This window comes from Cynara cardunculus (genome assembly GCF_001531365.2).
Source record: "Cynara cardunculus var. scolymus isolate 2C chromosome LG 10, CcrdV1, whole genome shotgun sequence".
NCBI classification, from domain to species: domain Eukaryota; kingdom Viridiplantae; phylum Streptophyta; class Magnoliopsida; order Asterales; family Asteraceae; genus Cynara; species Cynara cardunculus.
The window spans coordinates 4,263,153-4,289,182 of record NC_037537.1 but is presented as its reverse complement, the minus strand read 5'-3'; the positions used below and the strand labels follow the sequence as shown (position 1 = coordinate 4,289,182).

General features: G+C 35.1%; 2 protein-coding genes across 4 annotated transcripts; one reads left to right on the top strand and one right to left on the bottom strand.

Moving 5' to 3' along the window:
* Nucleotides 1–4,635: 4,635 nt before the first annotated feature.
* Nucleotides 4,636–14,226, bottom strand: LOC112519480 (protein MALE DISCOVERER 2-like). Of its 3 annotated transcripts, XM_025127628.1 has the most exons (13): nucleotides 14,199–14,226; nucleotides 13,502–14,004; nucleotides 13,262–13,394; nucleotides 13,048–13,119; nucleotides 11,890–12,033; nucleotides 10,803–10,946; nucleotides 9,878–9,973; nucleotides 9,742–9,791; nucleotides 7,473–8,119; nucleotides 6,750–6,882; nucleotides 6,517–6,671; nucleotides 6,101–6,292; nucleotides 4,636–5,099 (listed from the first exon to the last, which is right to left on the bottom strand). In XM_025127628.1, the coding sequence occupies exons 2-13, from the start codon at nucleotides 13,611–13,613 to the stop codon at nucleotides 4,839–4,841; spliced, it is 2,139 nt and encodes a 712-aa protein (XP_024983396.1). In that variant the 5' UTR covers nucleotides 13,614–14,004; nucleotides 14,199–14,226; the 3' UTR covers nucleotides 4,636–4,838. The 3 variants fall into 3 exon arrangements, with proteins under 3 accessions (XP_024983396.1, XP_024983397.1, XP_024983398.1); XM_025127629.1 differs by lacking the exon at nucleotides 14,199–14,226 and having other exon boundaries at nucleotides 9,742–9,785; nucleotides 13,502–14,163; XM_025127630.1 differs by lacking the exons at nucleotides 4,636–5,099; nucleotides 14,199–14,226 and having other exon boundaries at nucleotides 6,155–6,278; nucleotides 13,502–14,163.
* A 9,236-nt stretch (nucleotides 14,227–23,462) lies between these two features.
* Nucleotides 23,463–24,899, top strand: LOC112519202 (CBL-interacting serine/threonine-protein kinase 20-like). The gene is made up of 2 exons (XM_025127199.1): nucleotides 23,463–24,406; nucleotides 24,464–24,899. Exons 1-2 carry the CDS (start codon nucleotides 23,463–23,465, stop codon nucleotides 24,897–24,899), a joined length of 1,380 nt encoding a protein of 459 aa, XP_024982967.1.
* The last annotated feature ends 1,131 nt before the right edge of the window (nucleotides 24,900–26,030 follow it).

Below are 26,030 nucleotides of genomic sequence, written 5' to 3'. Positions count from 1 at the left end.
TCGTATCATTGCATAGAAGGACAACAGGAGAAGAAGTTATGGGATCCTTCAATAATGCATTTTTCAGAAGCTTGGTTTGCTCATAATTATGGAGAGTTCCATAAAGAGCAGTAAGAGGCATATTTTCAAGATCTTTACTTGTCTTGATACAAGTACAAATATTTTCCCAGAAGTTTGGTAAACAGTCCATGAACTTGCACATGACTTCTTCTATTTCATAGACTCTGCCATGAAACTTCAGATCATTGAGAAGGCTGTTAAACCTGTTGTAGTACTCAGTGAGAGATTCACCTTTCCCATGCACAAAGAGCTCATATTGCCTAACGAGGCCAATCTTCTTGCTTTTCTTTACTTCGATGGTTCCTTCATACAAAACACATAGAGTGTTCCACATGTCCTTGGCAGTAGAGAGGTTTACCAAGGAGTGGAAGACATCATCAGGAAGAGAGAGGGAAATGATAGCCCTTACCTTGGTGTCCAAGGAAACTTTTCTTTTATCATCTTCATTGTACTAAGAAGGATTTTTGATGATGAACCTTCCAGTAGAATCAGATTTCTCTTCATCAACATCAAAATCATTTGAAGAGTTACCTTCGTCTTTGTTCTTTCCATGATGAAGCCATACTTTAGGAACAATGGGTCCATCCTTGAGGATAGAGATATATTGACTATCAACACCCTCAAGGTAGAGTGTCATGCGACTTTTCCACATAGAAAAGTTGTTCTTGTTAAACTTGGGAGGCTTGGCAACAGTGCCGTTGTCTTGGTAAGAAGAAGGAGGAGAGTTGGAAGAAGAAGAGGCCATTGCAGATCTAGCTTATGAGATTAAGTAGCCGCTTTGATACCACTTGTTAGTCCCGAAGGGGATGGCAATAAACATAAAGTAATTGTAGAAGGGGGGTTGAATACAATTACACAGACTTTTTTCAACTTTTTAATTCTTATTGATTTATATCAAGAATTAACACACATAGAAATACAAAAGATTGTTGCGGAAGATAGGAAAGGAAAACCTAACCCAAACAATCTTACAAGGAGAAGAACTTACAAGAACAACACAAAGAGTTCTTGAAAGGAAATGAAGAACACTTAGAATTTCTTCGCACATAGGAGAGCAAGGGAGTAGAAGAGAATAGCCTATTGCTTTGAGAATGCACTAAGTAATCTTTCAAAAAGCCAGTTATGTGCATGGGAGAAGCACACTGCCTTTTATACTACCTTCAGCATTTAATACATGGGGACACTTGTCACCTGATGATAAGAAGGCAGGGGTTGACTTGACCATTGTTGATATCTCATTTTCATTGTACACAGCGTGCATACAATACTGTTCATGCAGAGACAAACTTTTACAGAGACAAACTTTTGCAGAGATATGGTCAGTCTGTAGGAAGATCTTCTTTGGATGGATTAGTAGCTTCAAGCAGCTACTCACAATTCTTCTGTCTATGAAGATCTTCAATCTTCGGTCTATGAAGATCTTCAATCTTCGGTCTATGAAGATCTTCAATCTTCGGTCTATGAATATCTTCCTTCGATCGGCTTGTAGCTTCAAAATATTTTCAATATTCATTTCAGCTACTTTGGAGTCTTGATGWGTATAATAGACAGTTGATCCACAACACCGCATCGGTGACCTTCTGTCTTCACATCGGCTAGTCTTCGATTTTGCCAATGGCTTAAGTATGTACCAAGACACCAATATACAAAGAACCAATAACTACTAAGTGTTGCTAAGGTAGAGGAACAGATAAGTGGGTCATCACCAAATCAATAAGTGACCCAACAGTTTGATTATAAACAAAAGTTTGTAGACTTGGTATTTTTCCATCCGATATTAGTAGTGTACTTACAGAATATATGGTTACTTCTTTGTTGGTTATTTCCTCATCAACATAGAAAAGTTTTTTTTCTAGTGATTGAGTGTTTTGAATTCGGTCGTAGCTATCAAAATAATTCTTGAGCAAACATAAATCCTGAGCGATTTCGGTGTAAGTCATGTCCTTCATCCTGAAAACACCATGCCACTCAAAGAAAACACAGATTCTGAAGCTACAGCGCTAACTTGGACCTTTAGTAGGTCTCTTGCCATGGTGGAGAGAATAGAAATTGGCCTTATTTTTCTTTCCATGATGCCAAGATATCAAAGTGATCAACATCGTCAACGATCATAAAACCAATAAAGTTAAATCCATATAGATAAGCAAATCATTGTGGTTGGTACTAGTTCTTTGTTGTTTCGTAGCTTGAGACACTATATGATTATAAAGTGTTCGAGAAATATCTTTTTCATTGTTCTTTCCACTCCCGTTAATGCTCGATAGCTCTTTCCCTCTACCTAAAACATTAACGTGAGTTCTATTTTTACCGAATTTAGCACTATATGATTCAAATAAATTATAATGCACAAATTTTGGCGATTTGGTGTTGGGGAAATTGTTGATCGTATTCAATTAACATCGCGTATATGGTTTATTAAAGATTTGTAAAATCCAAAAATTTAAATATAAAAACAAACAAATAATGTTATAGGACTCTTTAATATTTTTACTAAAAATGTGACCCAAAATATTGAGTAAATAAATTAATTAGTTAGAAATTTTAAAATATTTATGTGACTAATTGAATGAAATAATTGATGAAGGATGGGATGATAATTGTGTCAACTAATGAGGTTTGACTTACGAGTTGTCTTATTTTTATGGTTCTATTTTTGCAAAACACCATTTATTATATAAAACAAATCTTATTAAAAGATCAACCAAGTATTGTAAGGTGACATTACAAGACTTGAGTATTCTCAAATATTGAAATGTGGTGTGTTTTGATTATTCCATGTTGGTAGGAAAATGATAGATTGGAAAAAGAAATGTCTTTGAAATCTATAGTCGTGGGTTGGAATCAAAACCAATTCCAACCAAACGATAAAAAATATAGTTATGAAAAATCATGGTTGAAATCTATCAAAGCCAATCAGATGGTAAAACTTATAATTATGAAATATTTTTTCTACATGTATACAAAAGTATGAAAGATGTCTTTCAAATGTATAGGCATGGTTGAAATCAAAACCATTTCTATCCAAATAATGAAAATTTTAGTAATGAAAAAACAAGGTTAAAATCAAAGTCAACCAGATGACAACCAATTAGAGTAAAACTTACAAGGGATGATGTGACATCCTAAGGAGTGAGTATTTTTCATTTCTTGAATTGTGGTTGGGTTTCGTACATCCTACGTTGATGGAGATATGAAAGATTTACGATGAATAGTGGGTATAAGAAAGGAGGTTGAGATGTCTACGTGGCAACTCATGAAGTTGGCTCCTATTAACCGATCCTCTAAACTCATGTTGTTGGCTTATTTTGTCCGATCCTCCGAGTTCATGGGTTAACTCATTTTGGTGAACCTTTTTTTAGCAAAAAAATGTTAATCATACAAAATAAATTGGCTAAAACATAATTTTTGACTGGCCCACATTTTGCAAAAAGAATATATATATATATATATATATATATATATATATATATACACACACACACTATTTAATTAAATACAAAATGGCATAATGTTGATAAATATCAATAGTGAAAAATGAAAACTATAGCTTATAATGTACTTTTTGGAGAGATTCTTCTATGTATATCTATATATGTATGCATAAAATGAAGATCGTATGACATGAAGTAGTATTATGAGATTTAAGTATTAAAAATATTCAATTATGATGTTGTTTTTGTCATTCATATTGATGGGAGAAATGATAGATTGAAGGTCATTATATAACAAAAGAAAAATAGTAGATATATGAAATATATTTTAATATTTTAATATTATAATATTTGAATTATGGTATTGTTTATGTTACCTCACGTTATGGATCACATGAGAGATTAGAGAATGATTACAAATATATGAAAGAAGAAGATTCGCATTTGAAAATTAAAATGGTTATTTGGCTAAAATATGCATTATATTCATATCTTACGGAAAAATCGATATAAAAATAAAATTTAATTGAAAAAAGGAAGATGGTAGAGGTTTGAATTGTATAACAAGATTTGAGTAGTTAAATTTTTGAATTATAATGTTATTTTGATTATTTAACTTTATCCATTTATTTAAAATATTCATTAAAGCCAAATGTCATATTGTTTTTACATAAATTTGTATCATCGTGAAATGCATCACATTTTAGAGTTGAACAACTCGTCGGTATCTTGGTTGGAGCGATATATGGATCCACCTCGTAAGTTGAAAGACATCGAATTCATATTTCAGGATGGAAAACACTGGATTTGAACAAGGTCTAGTCGATCAAATGCAACGTGAATTAGATGTTGCAAGGCTCATCGTTGTCTCCATCAACTTCGATGGATTGTCGTAGTTGTGACAAGATTAAAAGGTTCAACGTTCTCGAACAATTTGGCACGTCGTTTTCTTTAAAGAAATGTTCCACATTCATATAATCATCACATTCAAAAGGATATGACGATAAAAAAAGACTTATAATGAAGTTAAAAAGAGAATAATGTACAAATAACTGATCTCTACCTCAAAAAGTAGATACATATTCGGCACAAATCTTGAAATCTTGGTTCTAACAATATCATCATTACAGCGAAAACACTTCAGGTACACAGGCCAAACCCATCTTATTGCTTTAAATCACAAACAAAACCTCGAAAAATCGAAAAAAATTTGGATCAAATCTCGCAACACAAGCAACAAACGCCGATATGCTTTTTCCCGTGTATCCTTCTAACGACACTCCTTGAAATCTACAAGCATCAAAGAACGAAGGGTGACGTGAATCTTGAACAACTATTATCGTTTCTTTATGCTGCCTCTCCGGATAGAATTTCAAGTTCAGCCCACCAGAGAGGCGAGAGTCTCGGTATTGCTTGCTCTGGTGAAATCGCTAGCACTTCCCTTAGCTTCGTGACCACTTCTTTCATTGTCGGTCTCTTTCGAGCATCTTGCTGAATGCATTCTTCGATAACCTCACATATGCCATCAAGTTCGCTATGCTTAAACGATTTTAACGTCGGATCGACCATGTGACTGACGTTTCGCTTATCGTTCAGATATTGTGCAGCCTGCAAAAATAAATGGATTATTACCGATACCAAAATGGTAGTTTAACCGGTAAGACTTTGAGTTTGCTTCCCATAGGTTACCCGTTTAAGTCCCTTCAAGGTCACACGAAGATTTGTCTGACTGTTAACTTCAAGACTTGTGGGATTAGTTGAGGTGCGCACAAATCGGCCCAGACACCCACGGTTACCCCAAAAATGAGTAATTGACTTTTTAAAGTATCATGTTTGATCTTATCAGTAGTTTTACATAAAGAGAAAATTGCATGAAAAAGCAAAAATACTTTAGTCTAATTCTTATTGTGGGTAACAAACTTTTAAAACCTTCATTTTGGTACCTCATATGTGACATCAAAATGCAACGTATTTTAGTCTGATTCTGTAACGTATTTTGATCTAAATATTTGAGATATCACATTTAAGGTACCAAAACGAAGGTTATAAAGGTACGATGAATTTAATTAATTGGAATTACACTAAAGTACTTTACGTTTTGATGCAATTTGCACATGCAACCAAAGGGCCTTTGACCTAGCAGTATGTGAGTCCTAAGCATCCTAGGAGGTCAAGGGTTCAAATCTCACCAAAGGTGAGGAGGGTGTGTGAGTTTATTTGTTCTATTTGCCATATATAAATATTATATACTTCAAAAAAAATTGCACATGCATAAATGCAAAAACAACACCATCTTTTGTACGCGTAAGCAATTGGACAGTAGTAATTGACTTCCACGACCATCGTATTCGGATTTTTATTGCAAACAAACAATCGTTTTTGTGAAAATGGAATACTCTACTTTGCAAGAATTAGCATTTTCGTGCAAAGGTTTTTTTGTTCGAAATTGGTTCAAGATCGCTCATTCTTGAAAATTATAATGTTCTTTTTCAGCATTTTTAACGGAAGGACAAGTACTTTGCAACGAAAACCAAGTATGATGGTTCGAAAAGTTAATCAATGGTACGACAAATAGGCATTTTTTCATGATCGTTGCCCGGATGTCTTACCCATGCTCCAAGAGGTCCTTGCTCGTCGGAATAAGGAAGCTTGCCAGAAATGATTTCGACCATTAACATACCAAAACAGTAGACGTTTGTCTCTGTATCAATGATCGGTGGCAGTTCCGAATGCTCGGATTCAGCTTCTGCTGATACCTTCGCTTTTGATACAAAATCTCTCCAGAAACTCATCTCTGCAACCTGAGAAACTTGATTCTTTTACTTTTTTGAAGTACATATAATATTTATATACGGAAAAACTCAAACATGCTCATCCATTTGGTTAGGTTTGAATCCTTAACCTCATAGAGGCTAGGATTTACCATTAGCCCAGATACCGCTTGGCCAATGAACCTTTGGTATAATTCTTTAAGTTTCTCTTTCATGGCAACAAAAATAAAGCTTATAACATGAAAGAATCTTACTTTGGGTGCATAATCATCGGTCAAACGGATCAATGTTGCGTTCAAGTTGGTGTGCGGTATGGGAGGGTTCAATTCATGCATGTACTCAAGACAATATGCTGTTCCCATGATGATTCTCATCCTCAAACTCCAATCAAGATGCTCAAGCTCTTCAACTGTAACAAAAAAAACGAGTTCTATATCATCTAAAAGAATGTATGTTGTTGGATTTAAAAGGAAACCCAAATTATCACCATGTAGATGCTCTGAAAGTGAACCGTTAGGAGCATACTCAAACACCATCATCCTAACAAAAGGTTCGTCCTCCTCACAATAGCCGATGAGGTTAACAAAGTTTTTGTGATTCACTCGTGACAACGCATCAATCTATACAGTTCACGAGTAGATATGTTAGCTACAAGTTAAACGCATATTGGTCATGTTTGGCAACCATAAGCTAACTTATTTTTTGAGCTTAATAAGAAAGCCGCATTTGGTTAGCCATAAGTTAGTTTTTTTGAAAAACTACTAAATAGAGTTTCAATAATTATAGGGGTATCGGGGAGGTTTCCATATTTTCCAATAACGCGCCTTATATTTTTCTGATTAACTGTCCTTTTAGGTCATCCTACATTGTCATCTTGTTTATACGCTAACTTATACCAATAGCTATCTTTTCAGCCAACAACTAGCTTATTAGCCACTAGCTAGCTTTTCAGCTGACAGCAAGCTTATCAGCTAGTTTGCCAAAACATAAGTTAGCTTGTTTATTGAAAAACCCTTGTTAAGCCAGCCATAAGCTAGATGCTTGAAAGCTACTTCAAGTTGGGTTTTTCCCAATTAACTACTTTATATTTTTCCAAAAGGTCATTTTACATTGTCATCTAGTTTATTAGCCAACAACTAGCTTATCAGCTAGTTTGTCAAACATAGCATAAATGTATGGATTGATTGAGGACCCCCAAAATAAAGCAAACCTTTTTCCGAAACCCAAGTTCTGCACGTTTTGACCAATCTTTGAGACTAGCAATGGTGGTTGATGCAACACAAATCTCGACTCCACTTGATAATGTTCCTTTATATAATGTATAACTTTCCTTTGCCTCGATAATGTTGCTGAAATCCTCACACGCTGTTTCTAGCTCAGTCCGGTTCAGCTTTGGAACACCTGTAACAAAAGCTTTCTGCAATTGTCCACTGATACCACTCCTCCAAGGACCTATGGTCTTTACTGCCCGAGTTCGACACACGAAACAGAGAGCTATGCCGATGATTAGCAGAAGAACTATGCAAGATATTGCAATTAAGATCCTGCACTTATATGAATTCATTCGACTTTGAGGAGGCTGATCATTTGTTGGTGGTTGACTGGAAGTTGATGATGATTCCTCGGGGCTTCCTTGAACGAGGCCATATGATGGTGGTTGATTAATGGCATGGGCCTTCTTATCCTTCGGTACAGCAGGAAATGATCCGCTACTTCTACTACTTGGCAGAGCTATGATTTTTGGTGGCCCAAATCCATCATTAGGAGAAGGTGCAGCTGCTAAGTTTGGAGACTCTTCGGCTAGCTTTCGACGTACAACATTCGCATCCTGCTTCACATTGTGGACCATTTCTGGTTCTGATTGAGAGACACAACGAAGAATGAGAACAAAAGAACATTAGGCTTGCAAGAATTCAGTCAGTCTTAGATAAACCAAACGAACCCAATATTATCCCACTCAAAAGTAGGGTCTGGGAGGGGTAGGATGTATGTTGACCTTACCTCAACCACTAGGATGGAGAGGCTGTTTCCGTGTAAGACCCTTTGGGCTGTGCACGATGCAAAGGTCCACAGGTAATCAGTAAATATAACACATCGAATAACGATTTAATTGTGTGTACACGATTCAATGGTCTGAAGCAAGAAAGTCAGATCAGGTCAAATCAAGCACAATTATTCCACACGAGGAGCCTATTTGCCTACTCCCTGCACTCCACTCAATACCCTTGTCGACGCCCTCAACCAGTTCCTACTAAAATTCGTCCACTCTAGTCATATGCCTCCAAGAACTCCTATTAGAGGTCATGTCCTCAGAATGCCTAAGGGGTCATTTACCCGAACGCTTACCTGGTAACTGCTTACCAATAAGAGTAACACTTCCACTTACCTTACCAGGTAAGATTCAAGTCTATCAGAACAACATCTTATGCAACAATTTACCCGGTAAACGCTAACCGGGTAAGACTCGTCACCCTCACTTACCGGGTAAGACTTGTGGTCCTTGCCTCTTAATAGGTAAGATTCTCGGTCATTTCCATGTTTATCCGATAAGGTAAGTCACCCAGTAAGCGGGTCACTTACCGGGTAAGCATTTGGTAAACAATCCCTATGTCTTTTAGATGCATTCAGTAAATCATCTTTGATTCAAACAAAAGGTTGTTAATTCCATCTGTTTACTATATAAAATGGCATAAAAGAATCGGACCCAAATTTAGAAACTAAAAAAATATCATTGCTTATGCTTATACCCAAGATTTTGAAAGATAATGTGAGTTGAGACTTTGGTTCAAGATGATGTAATTCCTAGTTTCCTTTCTAATGTCCTGAAAAGGGGCATGATTTTTGAATCGTTTTTCGGCAACAACAATATTTTGTCCCTCGAATCATTGGATTTCTAAGAGCGTCCACAATGGTTGCTTATTGAGGTTCAAGAATGACTTGTATGCTAATACCATAGTGGATGCTTCTTCAATCGTAACTTGCATGAACTTTGATTAATTTGAGTTTTGTACTTTTTTGTTAGTTAATTGTATTTTTCTTTTTGAGGTTTATGAAAGATAATTTACACAATTGATGATGAAAAGTACACGACTCATAAAGAAGTTGTGGGAGGTTCTTAACCATAGTGAAGTTTTATGAAGGTTCTTATTTTGTTGAGTTGGCACTTAAACGGTAAGAAAAAATGTAAAAAGGAGGTTCCTATAAGTACTCCATTGTGGATGCTCTAATAACGGTTATGTTCATATCTTCTAAGTTACAAGTAAACTTTATCTACTTCCTATGTCCCATATAATTGCAACATTTCCTTTTTCTCGCTAATTTTCAGGGGAAAGTTTACCCTTTCCCCATTATCATTGATGAAAGGTATTGAGGCTATTGATTTTTATCCATCAAGATTCATATTTGTCATTGTTGAACAATAAGTTAAACATTTGACTAATAATCAAACTCATACAAAATCATGTGTTTGTTCAACTTACGTTTTTCACTGATAGGGAAATGATGTGAGGAGCCCTTGCCAAACCTGAAACTTAGGCAAAGAAAGAAGAACAAGACATGAGTTTAACAAATAAAAAGAACCGTGAAGCTGCAAATAAATTTGATGTTCTTCCTTACAGTTGTAATGGATTGAGGTAATTATTAACTGTATCTTTCATACGTGTTAGAACAGAATCAGCTTTCTTTTCAAGTCTAAAACCTCCCTGCAATATGCTGGCCATAATACGAGACATTAAGTAGATATTCTCCTCCGTTCAGGATTAAAAAAATCGGTTAAAGAGAGGGTACATAGTCAGCATACACTGCACAAATTTTCAGGAGCAATCACTCAAATCAAGAATGATATAATTATAATACAACTAAGGCTATGTTTGGCAAACTAGCTGATAAGCTGGCAGTTAGCTAATAAACTAGTCATATATGAAGCTAGATAACAGTAATAAACTAGTCATATATGAAGCTAGATAACACTGTAAAATGACTATTAGTTGAATAACTAATTGGAAAATATAAGGGGCATAACCCTTTGGTTTGCGCAACCTAACAATTATTCTGAAGGTTTGCAAGAAGATTAAAAAACAAGAAATTATATCAAGAATTATGTACAAAAAATATATGAACCACCAAGTTCAGGATGAATTGGTGTGGTTCCTCTACACCTAGGACACCAAAATAGAAACTTACTAAGTGATAACATTCAAATTCAGAGAAACCCTGGAATTTGGAGAAAAGTTAAAAGGGGCCCTAGAGCTTAATGAAACACTACTTGAAGTAGCTTTTGAAAAACGAGCTTATAAGCTAGCTTATGGCTAACCAAACTAGGCTTTTTCAATCAGCTCAAAAATAATCTAGCTTATGGTTGCCGAACATGGTCCGAGTAAAGAAATTTCTTAAAAGTTGTACTGGATGATCGTCGCTAGAAAGTTTGTGCATTTTATGTAAACTCACAAGGATGAGGATTGTAATCAAGTTTCAAGTAGGAGGCAGGATGTAAATACATGATGACAATGAGTAATGTCCAAAAGAATTCATAGCCTCTTACCATCGTCCAAATTTCCTATTTAGACCTGCAATCCCGTCGGCAACAATGGATAAAAGGTTTTCATCATATTGCATTTCATAGAGGAAGTTGAGAGTCCTGAGCTCCATGGGAATGGATCCTTCAAGATTGTTGTTACATAGCAACCTAGAGTACACAATTACATTATTATGGCATTCATGTAACCAACGTTAGCTCATTACCAACAGCACGTTTTAGAACCAACATATGCAATGGGACTTAACGAGTCAAGCATGCTAATCTTTAGTTTCTCAAATATATATATATATATATATATATATATATATATATATATATATATATGAATCGTATACACTTTCAAGAATGATTGCAATTGCATGAAACTGTATGCCAAACACTAACATGTTCTAGTGCTAATTTTGGATAACCGTAGTTCCCTTGCCAGTTTGTGTGCACCTAAACTAATCACATAAGGCCATGAAGTTAACAATTAGGCAAACCTTCGATGGGCCTGAGGAGACTCAAACTAGTGACCACTAGGGAGCAAACCCAAGGTCTTACCAGTTGAACCACCCCCAAAGGTTTCTAGTGCTAGTTTTGTTATTGTAAAAAAATCCGATGCTAAGTTAGAGTTTTGCAAAGTAATAGGTCGGAGCTCACAAGCTAAGTGTATCTCCTCTTTAGAAAGCAGGGAATCTAATGTAGTACGGTCTTGGACTACTCAATAGAACCCGAAATCCAATTAATAGCAAATCTAAAGCTTGACAACCACTACAAATCGGATCATATGCATGAAAGATTAGGATTAGGACAATTAATATCATACCCATCCTTTGATTTCAAAAGGAACCACTTTTAATTGGGGTTGTCATCATACTTTGACTTTGAATGTCAAAAAGAAGTACTTTTAGTTTCAAAATTGATATGCACACAGTTTAACTTTTGAGTGAAAATGGGTATATACATTAAAAACTACAAAGTGTTATTAAAGAGAAAGTATTGGTGCTAAAAGTGCATGAGTATATGATGATTTTAAATTTTGATGAATATAAGTTTGACACTTAAAAGTCAAAGGATGACAACTCAGAGAACAGAAGGAATGACTTACAACCGTTTTAGCGAGTGCATCCGTCCTAGCTCAGATGGAATATGTCCACTCAAGTTATTATCCCTCAAGTCTAGTACTTCCAACATTGTGAGCTCACCAAGCTCTTTGGGAATAGCTCCAGCGAATTGATTATGTGAGAGGACACTGGCATCAAACGGAAGTGTGATTGTGAGAATAAGATAAAAAGGTACTAATGCAATTATGGCTCTTAATGAACTCATTCACCTCATATTTGTTTGTTCTATACTGATTTAAGTGTCTCAAGCTACTACTATAATCCTATCAAAATTGCAACACTTTCCCTTTTGATATATCTAATGAGATTTGCAACTTTCTTTGATGGAAAAATCCAAGTTAAAGTTGTTTCTTTACACAATATGATTGTTATTCTAGTGCAAGTCAGGGATATGGGGATTGATTCAGTGCATCTCGATGCATCTCATCATAATGTGCTTCCAAGGGTGGAGATCCCTTCTTACGCTTCTCACTTTAACTCTCCTCACAGGAATCCAACCCTATATATATATATACATATAATGGTTTATAATTAAAAAAATGTCTATTAGAATAAAATCACTGTTAAAAATATAATTACACGATATGATTGTTACTCTGGTGCACAAGATGGGGGGGCTTCACGGAAACAATTTCTCTATCCTTTGGGATAAATGACGCTTCTACGTACATCCCACCCCTAGACCCTGCACTGGTGCGGGATATACTAGGATCTTTTGCTTTGGTTTGGATTGTTATTCTGGTGCATCCCATGAAAATAAAATCTTTTGATAGATAGCATCATTTCACTCTCTTTAAATAAGACCAGGACTCGCTAGGAGGATGGGATTCATTACTTGCATTCCTTCTCGGGTCAAAAATTATGATCATCTACTAAGCGAAGCAATATATGCCATAAACATTGATAAAGGACATTGTTAACCAACATTCACATAACATCCTTCCCCACAAAAGATTGAACTCTTTTCTCAATGTACATCCGACATAGCATTAGAAACATGGATACAAAGAAGTCATAGATCACTATACCAAAGGGGATTATAATAGAAAACTACATAAGCACTCAAACATGGTTTTATAATTCACTAGTAAATGAAAACAAAAAAATTATAAAACCCACATACAATAAAGAAGGGTACTCACAGACGTCTCAAATGAGTGAGGCTTCCTATCTCGGGTGCCAATACTCCTTCCAGAGATAGCCCATCGAGATCCCTTTCAAACAAGAAAATAAAAAAGTATATGAAAACGCAAATTTGTTCAATATCGAAATTAGACATAGTATCGATTGTGGGCACAAAGTTTAGTCCTATACACATGTATTCTAAGAGCCAAAAGCAGAGTGCGATGGACTTACAGCACTTGAACATTACCATCGACACAATGAACATTAGACCATGAGCATGGGTCATGGTCATCGGGATTCCAAGTTCCAAAGGCGCCATATGGATCACGAGATACTCCTGCGCGAAATTCCAACAAGGCCAGACCTAGAATCCAATTACAAACCGCCTAAAAAAGGTTAAAAACTAATAGATATTCATCCACATTTCAACCAACTAAACCAGCTAGTTTGGGTGGAAAATTGTAAACTTACCCTGTGGGTCAAGTGAAGAACACCCTTGAACTAGCACAAGAATCAAAAGCAGGAAACGAGATAAACCGAGTTTATATGTTGTCCATCTACCCCCCATTGCGCACATAACCATACGTTGTGGTGGTAGAGGCAGCAGCAGTATCTGCCAACAGCCAGGATTCTATACAAAATGGTACATAAATTTGCCAGCTTTATATGGCGACAAGCCTCCTTCTTGAGTAGAGTGATCACTCAAACCAACATCAAGAACAATCTTTCTTTTAGGGATCTTTGACGATATAAGAATTCACAAAAAATAACAAATGGGAAACTATACAAAGAGAGTCGGACAAAATTTCTCATTCCCCTAATCAAACCCTATTTTATACTAATACAATAATCACACGTTACCCTCTTCAACTTCATGATCAAATTGGGGTCCCTCATTTTATGGATTTCTAATGTTTTGGTTATAACACCTCCTGTAGTTGGCATTACCCAACAAAATTTGTTTCAATTGGAAACTGAAAAACAGAAGATTTTAGAGAGATATCAGAAACCCAACAAGAATCTTTGTATGGCACAAGCTAAAACACAAAAAGAACAAGGAAAGAATAAAAAGGAGAAAAAGAATACCCACAACAGCAAGCAATCCAACAAAAAGCACAAGGGTATTGAATATTGATGAAATACAAAGAAAGGGTATGGTAAATCTTACCACATAAGAGGGCAAAAAGGGCAGTCAATTATATCAATTTCTTTTTTCTGTTTCTTTTGTTGATGCTTATTTCCTGTGTAATGAAAGAATCAATGTGGGTGAAAAAAAGAATGTAGGAATGTAAAGATGATGATGATGATGATGATGGGTTATGAATAAAAGTGGAGCTTGCAAGAAAAAATAAGAATCAAATGGGAAAATAATTAGAAAAGAAAAAGATGTGCATGATTCTTGACTGCCCCTTTCAGGATGATCTCAGAGGAACCTCTCTTCGACCATCTTTTCTGAAAGAGGGGGGAAAGAAGCTTGCTCTCTCTCTCTCTCTCTCTCTCTCTCTCTCTCTCCCTCCCTGAAAATTGAAGGATGTTTCTCTCTCTACCCCCCTAGGACGGGGTCACCACCCCCACACACAACAAACATCTCTCTCTTTCTTGTTTTCTCTTTTTATTACAACCCTTTTGTAAATTAAATTTTGAATTAATCATTGTTGAGTGACTATTAGGGTTATTTCACAGTTGTTAAATGGTTTGATGTTAAATGATTAAGTGGTTAGAAGGTTTTAAAATTATTAAAAGGTAGATTTTTTTTTGTGAAACAAAATTTATCTTTTAACGATTTAGAGACTGCCTCTTAATTAAACTATTAAGAGGTAAACAAACAACATTTTATTTATACTTTGTTAATAGATTAAAATAAAAATAATTAAAACATATATGAATTTTGTTAAAATTTTAAAACAATGTTGTTTAATATATTTTATAGTGTTTATATAATAAATGAAACATAAATTCTCCAAAAAGAATTATATTCATCAGTAACATATTTTTTATTTTAGAGATTTTAATATAAATTATATTATCATAAGAGTAAATTACGCTTTTTGTTTCTACGATTTGTTAAAAGTTACAGATTTTGTTTCTATTCATTTAAATATTGGTTTTCATTCCTATGGTTTGTAATTCGCTTTTATTTTCGTCTTTGAGACCGAAACACTACTTTTAAGAATAAAAGACTAAAATGAAAATGAGTTGTAAACCATATGGACGAGAAAACAATAAATAATCATTTCTCTCTCCATCTTTCAAGTTTTAGAGATTTCTTTATATTTAGAGTTTTTTTTCATTATTTTCTATTTTAGAGAACAAAATAACAAAGTCGTTGAAGCATTCTAGAGAGTAAAAACTCATTTTTATTTTATTATTTTAGAGAAGTTGTTGGAGATGTATTTGGACCAAATATCATTTGATATTTTTTCTGATATTAAAATATTTCTTTTAAAAGTTTGAGGACCAATTATGTAAAGAAACAAAACATAAAGGACCGGAGGCGGCAAGAAAATTGTTATCTTTGAGCCTCCCACTCCGTCGTGGGAGTGGTTAGCAAGTAATGGTTGTAGATTTTTTTTTAATAATTATTTGATAATTCAATTTAATGATGTCTCATAATATTATAACTTTTAAAACACAGTTTTCTTAATAAAAAAGTTATTGATTCTAACAAAGAAACTTCAACATACAAGCATCTCATAAATGAAATATTTTTAATAAAAAAATTTAAAAAAGATGTGAAAATTTTAGAGGGAATTAAACTTTTGATCTGTGTAATTTGTTCAAATACTGATTTGTCTTTTTTATCGGTTGTTAACAGACACTTTAAGAACTCTAAAATGTAATGAAATTGAAAAGTTAGATACCATCAATGTAGATAATTATTTTAGAAAGCAAATCTAAAATTTAAGCAAACTACATTGGACCCTCGATGTAACTCACTCCTTAAAAACAACCTATTGTATTTTAATTCAAATTTTACTTTAAGTAATAACTTTAATATACACATGTATATAGTTTTAAAAATACTTCTTTAGAAATTTATGTTTGAGAATTGAGATAGTAATGTAAAACATGTTTATATTTTTAGATATTAAAAAAATTACCTTTCTTAAATTGGAACTTAGGGGCCGTTTACTAAATGTTTACCCGGTAAGTACTTATCGGGTAATTTTTCTCACCGGATGAACATGGCAAGAGACAAAAATCTTACCCGGTAACAGTGATGATAATGATGGAGAGTCTTACTCGGTAATTGAGGGTGACGACTCTTACCCGAGTAAGCGCTTACAGGTAAATTGTTGTATATGATATGTTTTGATGTACTACAATCTTACCCAATAAAATAAAATTATAGTGTTGATTCTTAATGTTAACCACTTACCGGGTAAGCATTTAGGTAAACGGCCCCTTAATGAAGTTTAACCTCACATTTTGACTCATGTTAGAGATTAATGAACGTTGATCTGAATTTGTGTTGATCAATTACCTCACCCAAGTTAGTAAATGGTTTTCGGTTCAGTTTGAACTGTAGAGACTTAAACCAATTTAAATAGTTTCATTTTCAATTTGTTATTTTGAAAGTTTTGATTGTAATTTGGTTTTTGATTGGATCATATGTTAGAATACAAACCATTAGCATAAGATTGATCAATATTATCATCATTCATAATGGTGGTTTTTTACCACCTTAACTTGTAAAGTAATTGATAAGAAATATTTATTTATTTATTTTACTTATCTATGCTTTGTAACATCTTAAATTTTATCAGTCTATACAGGGGTCGTTTGACCATTAAGATGGAAATTTAACAAGGTTTCTTATATAGATTATATAGGAACTTCTAAGGAGAGAATCGGGTACGAAATATGCAATTTTGGAGTCCCGCGACTGGCGTGCAACCTCCCAGGTCGCGTATGTCACTGGACAACAGAACAGGTGAGGCGCACGACTTCCCACATGACCTCAAGCCGCGGGCAAGGTCACGGGGATGGGGTTTGCAGCTCTAAGTCGAGATTTCGAGGTTTTCTTCATCTCTTCATATCTCTCTCAATTCTTGGTTGATTTCACCGATTCTTATTGCTACAATCTTGATTTTTGAAGCTCTTCAAGAATGAACCAAGAGGAGTAAATCCTATTGAAGTATCATAGAGTATTTGAGAAAGGTAACATCTTCATCTACTTCCCTTGTAAGCTAGGGTTTGGTGTGTTCTTCATCTCCACCCTTCTCTTCCATCTTTGTCTTATGTTTTTGATTCCTTGCAGTGGAGAAGATCTTTGGAGAAGATTTGGAGTTAGGATTTGCAAGATCTACTTGTAAGATCTCAACTTTTCGTCAAAGAAGCTCAAGGTTTAGTTTGGAACCTAGATTTAGCATAAATCTAGCAAGGTGAATTCTAGTTGTTTTGCAAAACCATATACATGTCAAAATATCTCTATTTTGGGGTTTGAACACAGTTATATCAGCTTGGTTGATGTTTGATGAAATTTATGAACATTTATGTCTTTGAGCATATTTGGGTTATAAAATCCCTAGAAAATGGTTATGATGATTTAATTGGGGGGTTTTAAGTACCAAAGGATATTTATTTCATAAAAAAGTAGTTTTGTTGAGTAGTAGTATATTTTGAGATAAATTGTTATTTTAACTCTTGAGAAATGTAGTTGAGTTAAAAACGATCTCTTTTCGTGTTAATGTACAAACCAAAGTGTTTATCAACATGGTTTTATGTCTAGTATGTTTTGGGGACTTCACCCATCTTATGAACTTGTGGTAGTAGCATATTAGCGCTTTTAGTCATAAATGTATATAATTGATAAACACCTTCCTTGGATTGTGGGAATTTTGTAAATGCAAACTTTACAACTTTGGGCCTTTTGCCTATGAAACTTCAAAGAAGTTTTAGCTATGGACCTATTCATGTTATATGAGCCATTTGAATTTAATGATGGAAAATATGCCTTTTCGGCTTATGTGATTTACCCTTGGCTTTATTTAAAGTAGTCAAGAGTTTTACGAGACCTTCTGGCTTGATTGTAACTAAAATGAGTTTTGGGGACATTTATTCGGTTTTAATGGCTCAATGTGGAGTCTTAGTTGCATAATGTGTATATGCCATATTTGTTGGATATTACATGTTTTGGGTGCGTTTGTCATTCAATTTAGGGTCACGTAAGTTTAGGCTGTAATGCATTGAATCCATAGGCATATGAGTCAGTCACATTGATATTTGAGGAGTCTTGATGTCCTCGTTTTGAGACAAATGTCGTGTAGGCATGATGGTAGTCGGTATTGCGGACATGAACCTGTTTATGTTGGACTTCGGGACCGTGGGTACTGCAGAGGTGCTCTCTTGTTGGATTGGACTCCAAGACCTAGGTATTACAATGACGAACTTGTGTAGAGTTAGGCACCAAGACCCATGCCCAGAAGTTGTGTCCTAGTAGAGCTGACATTAAGTCATCGAGGGTATTTTGGGGATGAACTCGTGTGGGGTCAGGGTCCTAAGACCATCGACTTGTATTATGACTCTATGGTTTATAAGTAGGCATGTGATCAGGGTATTACGGAGATGAACTCGTGTGGGTTAAGCTCTGGGACTTTAGTTATTGAGGTGGAAGCTTGAGAGAGGTTAGGCACTGGGACCGTGATCTTATGTCGCTACTCAATAACGTTGAGTCATGGCTTACTTTATGTTATGCCACAGTAGACGGAATCGGGTCTCCCTGTAACATACATTTTTTTAAAATATGCTTATCAAATGCCTCTAAATGTGTACTAGTGTGTATTATGTGTTTAACAAGGTGTATTATGTGATAATATAACGCTCTAATGAGGACTTGTAGCAAAATCCTTAAGAAATATAAAGGGTTACATAGCTTTACAAAGGAAAGCATAACACCTAAGTTACAAATACGTAAAACTCCTTTTATTGAGAGATATTTCTAGAATATTTTTGTTGGAAGTTATATATTATCTTGTTACAAATGCGCAGGCGAAAACCTCATTGAAAACGGAGGTCCGAACGAAAAGTTATGAATTTTTAAGTGTTTTGTAGTCAAAATGGGTGCTAGGTCAACCCAGTCGCGTCAAACCCGACCCAAAACGGGTTTATGCAATTAGGTGACGTAAATTATATCTTTTCACCTCATTTTTACTTCTACAAGCTTCTGGACCAAAGTGTGTGTGATTTCACACACTTAAAGCTAAATCTTAGTGAAACCGAAGAGAAATTTCAAGAATTTTAAAGATTTGAAGGTATAAATGTTGGTATTTTATTTTCTTGATGTATTTGGTTTATTTCTTGCAACTAGGGTTTAAGCTATAGAATGAATGATGGAATTATTTTGTAGAAATGTGATGAGACTACCTGTTATTTAGCCAAAAACATGGATTATTTACAAAAATTAGTTGAAATAATGTTCAATTATGAACACAAGTTTGACTTTTCAAAGTCAAGCTCTAAAATGATGATTTTGATGGATAAGGCTTGAGTTTTGCTATTTTTATAAAATCTGTGACAGTTTGAGATAGAAATCTGGATTTGGTACCAAATGGGAATGATTTGGATACAAGATTGTTAAAAATAGTAATTTTGAAACATAAAAATCAATGTTTTTGCTCCGTTTTAGAAAATACATATAAAATCAAAGAAAAATCCAATACACATGAGGTTAGTGACTTCTGAAAGATAAAAGTGTCTACTTTATTTCTTGTTTAGAAGTCAGAATGTAGTTATCATTTGATCTGATGATGTTGAGAAACAAGACTTGAGGAGGCTTCAGAAGATGAAATGAAAGTACGAGTATGAGTTGCGGTTGAAGCGGCATTGATGGCTGTAGTTGCTAGTGACCTTCCTTGTACGTACTCATGCTAACAAGAAAGGTTGAACTGGTTCAACGTTTCTAGCTTTTAAGCTAGTTTTGTAGAGTCGATATATGAGACTTTTTTTTTATGCAACTTGTTTTTAGTTTGAATCAAAGCATTTTACATTATACGATTGGAATTAATATTTTAAAATTTTGTCATTACAAATTAGTAAATTTTTATTTTATTGCAATAACAATTACAGTGACAAACTTTTTCTTCCTATTTTCTTAATTAGTGACCATATTTTTGGTAACAAACAACCAATAATTCTAGTGACCACATATTTCGTCATTAATCGACTTTAAAGGATGTTAGCAGAGCCATTAACGTAAACTCAACTAGTAAGCTACTTCGTGCTGGTAACTAACTTTGGCCACTAACAGTCAAGTTAGTGACGACTTTCACCGATTTAGTGACGATATATTTTGACTAGATTAGTCGTCACTAGTGACCACCCTAATTTTGTCATTGATTAGTGACCATTTTCGTATTTTGATGACCAATTTTATATTTACTAATTAGAACTTTTCTTGTAGTGAATATTTAGAAACACAGAAACAGCTCATGACGTGTTGTGTGTCCCTCTTCAAGATGAATACATATTTCATGAATAAGACATTTATGATGAATTTAAAAATGTTATTCATCATGTATCACACATTCATGATGAATATGAGCATTCGTCACGAATCATACGTCCATATTGCTGATGAATATGCCATGTGTTGCGCTATGGATAGTTCCTAAGTTCTTAATCAATTTTAGGTTTGTAACAGAGTGTACCTCAAAGTATTATTTCACATGATTTTTCCATCTAAGACTATGATTAAATATATTGGTTCAATATTCACAATGTGAAATTCTTAAAGATAGAATTTTTTGTTTAATAATGTGAATTAATAAAAAAGTTTCACATGTATCATTATTATGATTACAAACATATTTGAAATAATACCTTGAATCATAACCTTTTTGTTGTTCTAATATGATTGTTCTTTTATGTGTGTGTATACATATACATATGCATATGCATATGCATATGCATATGCATATACATATACATATACATATACATATATGGGTTGAACAGGAATATTGTGTCATTGAGAATTAGAACATGTTCATCACTAGAATTATCTTAAGATAAATCAACATTACCTTCCTAGCCTTCAATCTCCCACTACAATAGTGAAGGTTTTCACCGGTGACAAATTTCGTCGATAATCCGTTGGAAAAACCATCCACTAACGAAAATGACCTGTTAAAATAATTTTGGTTGAAATAATATCACTAACGGGCTTTTCCAACGGATTTTCAAATATTATTGAACCGTTTTCGCTAGAAAAGTATCGATAAATCACATAAAGATTTTACAAATAAACTATAATCTCGATGGAGTATCGATACAACACCGAGAGTTTTCAGCATAATAAGTATAGTAGTTCTTGCTTCTTCCTTAAGGGTGCGTTTGGTACGCTGGACAGGGTGAGACAGGACAGGACATAACACATTTGTCCTGTGTTTGGTGTGGCCCAATATGGAACTAAGTGGAACTAACTTGGATAAACGTTGGACACGCGTGTTCCATCCTACCCCCTGGAACTAAGTGGAACACAACCCTATTTCCCTCTTTACCCTTTTCACACCCGGCTACAATGTTGAAGAACGACCTAACCCTTTTCATCGCTCCATCGTCTCCATCGATCCCTCCTGTCGACGGCGAGTTTCAATCGACGGCCGGCGAGTTCCAATCGACGGCGAGTTCAATCGACGGCGAGTTCAATCGACGGCCTCCATCGCCTCCATCGTCTCCATCGATTCCTCCTGTCGACGGCGAGTTTCAATCGACGGCCTCCATCGCCTCCATCGCCTCCATCGCTTCTCTTCTCTCCATACCCAGGTACACAATCGATCTGTGTAGTGAACGATCTGTGAGTAGTGAACGACATCTCCTTTCGTTCTTGATTCTAGGGTTCTTGTTAATTTCTTGTTAATTTCTGTGGGTTTTGATTCTAGGGTTCTTGTTGTTATCAACTGKTTATTCCATTTTAGCTCACTCTTATTCTACTTGACCAACAGCTTAGCCCTGTTAATTTCATTTGCCTTTGACCAACAGCTTTCAATGCAAAATTTGATTTATGCTACTTGATTGATTTATGCTACTTGATTCATTTGCAAATTTGATCGATCCTAGGACCTTGTAGATATAAATTCAGCAACATGTTTGTTGTGTGGACCTTGTAGATATAAATCTTGTTGGAGCAAATGATGCATAACCCATGTTGTACATCCTTCTGTCTCCTAAGTTCAAGTCAGATTGAGTACTGAATATCTGCTTATAGTACTGAATTTTGAGTACTGAATATCTGCTTATAGTCAGATTGAGTACTGAATTTTGCTGCTTGAACATGAACAAACAGAAAGAATAATCAGAAAAAGGGGAGTGTGTGCTCAAATATCTTGTTTTAATCTCAAGCTCTCATAGTCAGAATTTTGATTTTCAATTATCTTTGATGGCAATGGCATATGGTGGTTTACTGGGGGTAAATTGGTCATTTTAACCTGTCTTGTCCTGTCCTGTTATGTCTTACCAAACGCTGAACAGCTGTCCTGTCCTGTCCTGTTCTGTCCTGTCCTGTCCTGTCCTGTCCTGTCCTGTCCGCGCACCAAACGCACCCTAAAGGGTTTAACTTAGGTTTCTATAGTGTTAGGGCTCCCTTTTATAGTTCTTCCCTAAGCAATTGTTAGGTTGGCATCTTGTTTTTATTTTATTTTAAATAAGGGTATATGTGCCCTATTTTTGTTGTATAAGTTTTTGTTTGTTTCAAAATTTCATGTTTTAAAGTCAAAAAGTGTCTGGAGTTTACAGACTAAAATCCAAGGAGGAATAAAAATCATTTTGTGGCCATGGAGGTTCAAATGCGACGATTTCGGGTTACCCACAAAACAGATGATAATCTAAGATCAGTCGACTCGCATAACGGATTGAATATCAGATTAATAAAAAAAACAGAAAAGAAAAAAAGGCAAGATAAGCAAAAGTCAAATACGATTGGTATTTATGTGCACGAGTAAAGGAGAAAACCCTAATTCAGAACCACATGTTGCTCGTTTTCTCCTCACTCCACAAATCTCTAAAATCAAGACTTATTCCCTTCAACCTCAAACAACCATCATTAATTAACCTGCAAAATTTACCCTTTCTATTTATGGTAACCTTTTTTGCATATCAAGTTTTAATAGCCATCAAATTTCCATCTTTAACCAAAATATCATCTTCTTTCATGATCAAATGAGTTGATGAGATAGATTAATTTTCTTTTCATCATATGATTGTATCTCTTCTTCTTCTTCTTCATCTTCTTCTTCCTGCACACCATAAGACCAAACTTCGTTTTTAGCAGCTTTGCCTAATTTGAGGCAAGGTTGCAACTTCTGATACCCTTCAATCCCTTCCTTCGATCAAGTCATATGAATTCCTTCAGTTCTTGATATATATACACACATATATATATATATATATAGACATTTTTGTTTTTTCTGTATTTGAATTCAAGGAAATCACGATGGAAACCAAGAAAGGGACCATCTTGATGCAACGATATGAGATAGGAAGGTTTCTTGGCCAAGGGACGTTTGCCAAAGTCTACCACGGACGAAACTTGAAAACCAGTCAAAGCGTGGCTGTGAAGGTGATTGACAAAGAGCAGGTTATGAAGGTGGGGTTGATCGATCAAATTAAACGAGAGATTTCGGTTATGAGGTTGGTGAAACATCCAAATGTGGTTCAACTTTATGAGGTTATGGCGAGCAAAAGCAAGATTTATTTTGCGATGGAATATGTTAGAGGTGGTGAGCTTTTCAATAAGGTATCAAAAGGGAGGTTGAAAGAGGAAGCAGCTAGGAAATATTTCCAACAATTGGTGGCTGCCGTGGATTTCTGCCATAGCCGTGGTGTCTACCACCGTGATCTTAAGCCGGAAAACCTCCTCCTTGATGAAACCGGCAACCTGAAAGTGACGGATTTTGGATTAAGTGCATTGTGCGAGTCTAGAAGACAAGACGGTTTGCTGCACACAACGTGTGGAACACCGGCTTATGTTGCACCAGAGGTGATTAACAAGAAAGGATACGATGGCGAAAAGGCCGATATTTGGTCATGTGGGGTGATTTTGTTTGTTTTGCTTGCAGCTTATCTTCCATTTCATGATAACAATTTGATGGAAATGTATAAAAAGATTAGCAAAGGGGACTTCAAATGCCCACAATGGTTCCCTCCTGAGGTAAAGAAGTTATTGTCAAAGATTCTTGATCCAAATCCAAGCACAAGAATTTCATTGGCTAAACTCATGGAAAACCCTTGGTTCCAAAAGGGATTCAAGAAAATTGAGGTCCCAAAAACAATCTTAACACGATCAAAAAGTATTATTGATATCGACAACGCTATAAAATTCATGGATACTCCAACGGGTAGTTATAATAACCTAAAAGAACTCGACGATGCAAAAGCATCATTATCAAACTCACCTTCTTATTCTTCTTTCTCACCTTCTTCGTCAAGCGATACACTAAAGCCGACCTCCATGAACGCATTTGATATCATATCTTTATCTCAAGGATTCAATCTTTCTGGTTTATTTGAAGACGACACTGGTAATTCAGGTCCGAAACGAGAAGCTCGGTTCACCACAAAAAAACCCCCATCAGCGATCGTGTCGAAACTAGAAGAAGTGGCGGAAATGGAGAGGTTCGGGGTTATGAAAACAGTCGACGGAACAGTGAGGTTGCAAGGGAGCAAAGAAGGGAGAAAAGGGCAGTTAGCCATTGATGCTGAGATATTTGAGGTGGCTCCTTCTTTTCATGTGGTGGAGATGAAGAAATTATCCGGCGACACCTTGGAATACAACAACTTCTGTAACCAAGATTTGAGGCCTTCTCTGAAAGATATTGTTTGGACATGGGAAGGTGAACAACAACAAGACGATGAACAACATAATAATTAACTATAATATTATGTAACAACACTAATTGCTTTCTCCATTGTATTTATTGTTCTTTTTATACCATGTTTATTTTTTTATTTCATTTGAACCCTTCAAAGTCTCTTTGGTTATGAGGTTTTAGGTGTCTGAATGTAGATGTTGCAATGAAATGAGACTGTGTGATTTTGTATCTTTTATTGGCTTGGTACTATAGTCTCTTTACCTAATTAGCGACTGATTATCAAGCATCGAACATGTGTTCGTAACTAAAACGACACATCAACGACGGACAGCGACGGAGGGCGTAGGGGGGGCTGAATGGTGCTTAGCCCCCCTTTCTTACACATAATGGATACATGTCATAGAGGACGAGTGAAACCACCGTCCAATGCATACAATACCTAATACCTCTCCATCCGGTTAGCCAATTTACTTTTATGTGTTCAGTAAAAAAATTAAGTTGCTGAATTGTATTTAGAAATAATTGTTTTTCAGATTTTGTTTTGGAAAACAAAATATTAACATAACATAAATTACGAGTAATTAAATAAAATGGATTAGATTAGACAATTGAACAAATCTTAGATATGTAGATGGATATCAAGCAAAGGAGAGCAAACACCCCGTGACTACAAAGAAACAACTCATTTTTTACCCAACATTTGATGAAAATATATCACCACCTCAAAATACTTATGTTCGAAAAATGGTTTTAAAAAAATTAACGGAACGATATCTATCGTTGTTATTTTAGAAAAAATACAACTTTCGGACCCTCCTTTAACTTAAGTTACTAAGTTCGCCTCTCACGACCAAATCCTTGAATATGTATTAAAAAAATATAAAATGAAAATTCACGTGTTTGTCGCTAATTAGCGATGGGTCAGTGACGATTTTTTTTTCTTGTTTTTCTCATGTGTATGTGTTATATGTACACATGTATATGTATATGTGTTATATGTATCCGTCAGCCCGTGTTATATACATGTATACATGTTGTGTATGTGTGTTGGTTGCTAATCGCGATTAAATCTATGTATATATTGTTGTGTATATGTGTTGTACATTGTTTATATATTGTTGATATATATAAATGTGTTGTATATTGTTTATATGTATTTGCGTATGTGAATACAATGTATATATGTGTTG